Below are 4,462 nucleotides of genomic sequence, written 5' to 3' on the forward strand. Positions count from 1 at the left end.
TTTATTTTTCCCCTTCAGCCCACATATTCTCCTAGAACCCTCAACAAACCCAGTGAAGCCGCCGGCACAATCATCACTGTCTAGCTTAGTTGTTGCTTCTTCTTTATCTTCATCTTCTACGACTTTTTCTTCTTCAGCTTGGTCTCCGTTTGCTCCGATGGTGTGCTCGAAGCTGCTGGCACGGTGGGGGAAAAGACGAGATTTGTGGTTTTTTTTTTTTCTCTCTCCAGATCTGTATCCCTAAACCCAGTAAAAATCATGTTTTTATATTGATTACAGATTTTGATGTTAAATTTTGAGTTGGTCTTGAACTTCATACGTTTAGATTTCTAAGTTTAATTTTAGTGGGTTTTGTATGTTTCTATTTGGTGCTAAATTTGGGTTTTCTGGGACTTGAAAGATTATAAAAAAATCTGGGTTTTTTGGGCATCACGTTCGCTGGTCTAAGCTTGGGCTGGTGTGGGTTGACTGAGGTGGGGTTGCTCGGTAGGCATGGCTGGGCTGAGGGTGTGTGTGAGAGGAGCTCTGAGGTTGGATGTGGGATATTTTTGTGTGGGTTGATTTTTGGTGTGAAGATTGAGAAGGAGCCGTTGGTGGGTTTGTCAAAAGCAGCGTCTAGTGTGACTTTGCACTGACAGTGGGTTCCATGCATGTGTGTTTAATTACAAAAATGCCATTGAAAATTGAAAATATTTAAAATGTGTTTTCAGTTCCCATAACTTATCACTAAAAAATCAGAGAATTCAATAATGGAAACAAAAACCAAACACACTTCTTAGTCACGGGTTCCATCATTTTTGAGTTATGTAATAGAAACAGAGTTATGATGGAAATCGTAAATCCAAACAGCCACTTAGTCTGCAATATTCGAATGATATATTTTATTCCTTTTTTTTATTTTTTTTTTTTCTCTCTGTCTCTCTTCTCCAGGACAAATCTCTCTTCTCTTTCTCCCTCTCTGAATCTTTCCTCTCTCTGCACTTTGTGGCTGTGGCTGTCATTTGGGTCGGGCGGGTGGTGTATAGATCGGTCATTTGGGTCGAATCATGGGCATCTTCGGCGAAGCAGCAGCATCTACAACGACGATGAGGTGTTTTTGTTAGGATCCGATGCTACAGTCGATGGGTCAGGCGTTGCTCTTCGGACCCGTGCTTCGGAGTAATGCTTCTGCTAGCAGCTAAAGCATCTTCGATCGGAGTTTGAGGTCTGAAGGTGGTGTTCCTACAGCAACGATGATCGGAGTTTGAGGTCTGAGGTATGGGTATGTGTTTTTCTTCCGATTTGGGTGTGGTAATGTGGTTGTTCTGATTTGTTCCGATGGGTTTGTGGTGAGTGGTGGAGTGGTGGATGGGTTTGTTGTTTTGGGTTTGTGGTTGGTGGTGTTTGTTGATTGTGGCGTCGTGGTGGTGCTATTGGTCTGTTTGGTTGATCGGGGGGTTTGGGGTGACAATGGGTGGCATTTGTTTGAGAATTGGGTCTGTATCGGTGGCGGGTGGTGCGTTGGGTTGCTGGCAGGTGGGTGGCGTGGCTCTGAGAGAGATAGGAAGAGAGACCGGTTCGAGAGAAAAGAGAAAATGTCAATTTTTATATTATTTTATTGTATAGTTAATATTATGATAGCGGGTCGGGTTGGGTTCGGGTCATAAAAATTTAAACCCGTCAAATCCGACCCGACCCACCATATATTTTATAAATATCCAGCACTTCCTAAACACAAACCCTAGAACCTTGTCTCTACCTTTTCTCAGCGGTGGTTCTATCTTTCCGGTGGTAGCTCTCTCTTCCGGTGTTAGGTAAAATTTCTCAATGTTTTTTCTGGCTCTTCTCTCTCCTCTCTCTCTCGTTCTATCTGCTTATCTCTCTTGCCATGGTGGGTCAATGTTTAGCTTTTGCTTTGTTGATTTCTTAGTTTTCTTTTGGCTGATTTTTAAATGTTTTTGCTTTGTCTCAACTTACAGGTCTATTTCTTAATCTACAATATTTTCTCTTGCCGACTTGCTGTGTCCCTTTCTCTCTATCTTGCTTTGCAGGTTTGTCTCTGTCTGGCCCTCTCTCTATTGTTTTTACTATTGTTGTTTAGTCATTAATGTTGTTTGCCTTTTGATACTAATCTTTGGTTTTTTTATTTATTTATTTTATTTATACTTTTTTTTTTTCTGCTCAATTTAATTATTATAGTAATAAAAACATTTAACCCCCTATATAAATACGTGCACTCCTCTAATAGTAATATAAATTTTCAATTCTTTATCAAGGTGATTTCTGTCAAACTTAAAATTAACAAAGCATGGAACATTTAATTTTAATTTTTACCAGAACAAAATATGGGTGTGTTTTGTATGACAATACTTTACTTTGAAATAAAGAAGGAAGGAGGATTGAAACAAGAGATAAAAATTCAATCATTGAAAATAAGAAACTAGCATATTTTTCATTAGTAATCTATTATCATAGCCTTTTAAACAATGAATCTTTATAGCTGTGGGCTTCATGGTTCATGTATAATCTAAAGGTATTTTCCTATAACCGAAGGTAAGTATATGGTAAGTTAAACCATGTCAAACCAGATATACATTATAATGCCTCCTAATGAAATCCTATAGCTAGCTACCATGTCTGAATCCCCTATACCTACAATCTTAACCTTATTTATTTTATTTTTTTTATATATTTTTTTTTCAGTCTTATAATTGATACAATCCCCCCTCCCTGATTCCACACAATTTACCTCAGACCCAAAAAACTTATAATCATCAAGCGAGCCGTGACCTCTTGCTAATCCCTGGCAAGTTGAGCCTGTCAATGACCACCTTCAAAGCTCTTCTTAGCATTCCAATCCCTTCATTGCCCCCACTCAGCCCTTGAACCCACAACACACTTTTAGTCCTTCCACCTAGTGTTACCATCTCAAACTTTACCACCCTCCCTTTCATAGACCTCAGTGTCCTTGCCACGGCTGATATCAACCCTGGCCTATCCTCACAGCTAAATGTGACCTTGACCAGCCCCTGGTCATTGTCACCGTCACCGTTTTCCAAACTCAACTTGTCAGCCCCTCCAGGGAACACACAATCCTTACTGCTACCACCACAAACACCTTCCAAATCCGGAACAGTCTTCCTCAACTCCCTTACTTGCCAGACCGTCTCTGCAAGCACGGTCGCCTTGTCCATCTATTGTTTGTAAAATTACCCAACAATAAGAAAAAAAGGATTACAAAAAAAATTACAACTCTTGTGATAACATGAGATTAGTGCTAATAAATATTGTGTTAATGAATCAATGACGAAGCTATATGAAAATAATATTACTCTAATCACAATTTACCACTTCAGTAATTGTGTCCTAAAAACTACTTACTCTAATCACAATTTACCACTTTAATTTTTACAAGTTTTGATGCTAATAACGAAGATCGAAGAAACAGAGTTGATGAAGTTACTATTTGTATGAATCTTTATACCTATTTTGACTAAATTTGGGAGGATATCACGCAGAGTGGTGTATTGACCATAGATTCGCATCCTATGTCTCCTCTCTGCCTCACTGTGTTTCTTTGCAGCAACTTGTTTGGCCTCAGCTTTTGATTTTGGTTTAGAGAATGAATATTTATGGCTGACGGTATTGGTTGATGTAACTCCTTGAGGGAACCTATTTTGTATTGTACATGTTCCTGACTTATAGTAATGCTGAAATTGTTGCATGTCTTGTTCTAACTACACGTATATAATCAAGAAATGAAGCAAACTAATATAAGATCACCCAAAAAAAAAAAAATGGAGCACACATAAACCCAAAAAGGAAATGTCACTTGTCGCAGTAAAACCATGAAGAGAGATGTAAAGAAATTTTCCTTTACAAATGAACTTTGAGGAAGGAGATTTGCCTTTTTTAGAAGTGTTTTCTTGAGATAGTACTATTAGAGGAGTGCATAATATTCTGCATAAAAACATTTAATCCTCTATATAATAGTATTAAATGTTTTAAAAACAATTAATCCCCTATATAAATACATGCAAAAAAAAAAAAATCCCCTATATAAATATGTGCACTCCTCTCTTTTCAGAGTCACGATCGATCTTTTTAAATTGCATTATAATGGCGGCTGCACCCATCACCAATCTAAGGCTAGGTATGAATTTATGTTAATCGTTTGTGCTTTTTTTTTTTTTTTCTTTTTAAAATTTTTTTATTTCATGTAATTGGATTTTGCTCTTGTTTTCTTCGTTCCCTATACCCTAACCCTAATTCCTCCTTGTTGTAGTGATTTATGTAGTAATTGGTTATAGTCTTTCGCGTCCAGTAATTACATTGTTGGATAAATGGTAAGTGCTATTGAGTTTTTGGATATATATTTATTAAAATTTTGTTGGTTCGATAATGCTAATACATGTTGCATCTTGATTATTCAGGTTTCCTGGACGACGAGACACAGCATCCGAGTATGTACTTGCTACATTTG

General features: G+C 37.7%; 1 protein-coding gene across 1 annotated transcript; it reads right to left on the bottom strand.

The window, feature by feature from the left end:
- Nucleotides 1–2,121: 2,121 nt before the first annotated feature.
- On the bottom strand, nt 2,122–4,056 carry LOC115973087 (transcription factor bHLH131-like). The gene has a single exon (XM_031093327.1). It carries the CDS (start codon nt 3,171–3,173, stop codon nt 2,754–2,756), a length of 420 nt encoding a protein of 139 aa, XP_030949187.1. The 5' UTR covers nt 3,174–4,056; the 3' UTR covers nt 2,122–2,753.
- Between the last annotated feature and the right edge of the window lie 406 nt (nt 4,057–4,462).

This window comes from Quercus lobata, unplaced genomic scaffold (assembly GCF_001633185.2).
Source record: "Quercus lobata isolate SW786 unplaced genomic scaffold, ValleyOak3.0 Primary Assembly Scq3eQI_1865, whole genome shotgun sequence".
Taxonomy (NCBI): Eukaryota; Viridiplantae; Streptophyta; class Magnoliopsida; order Fagales; family Fagaceae; genus Quercus; species Quercus lobata.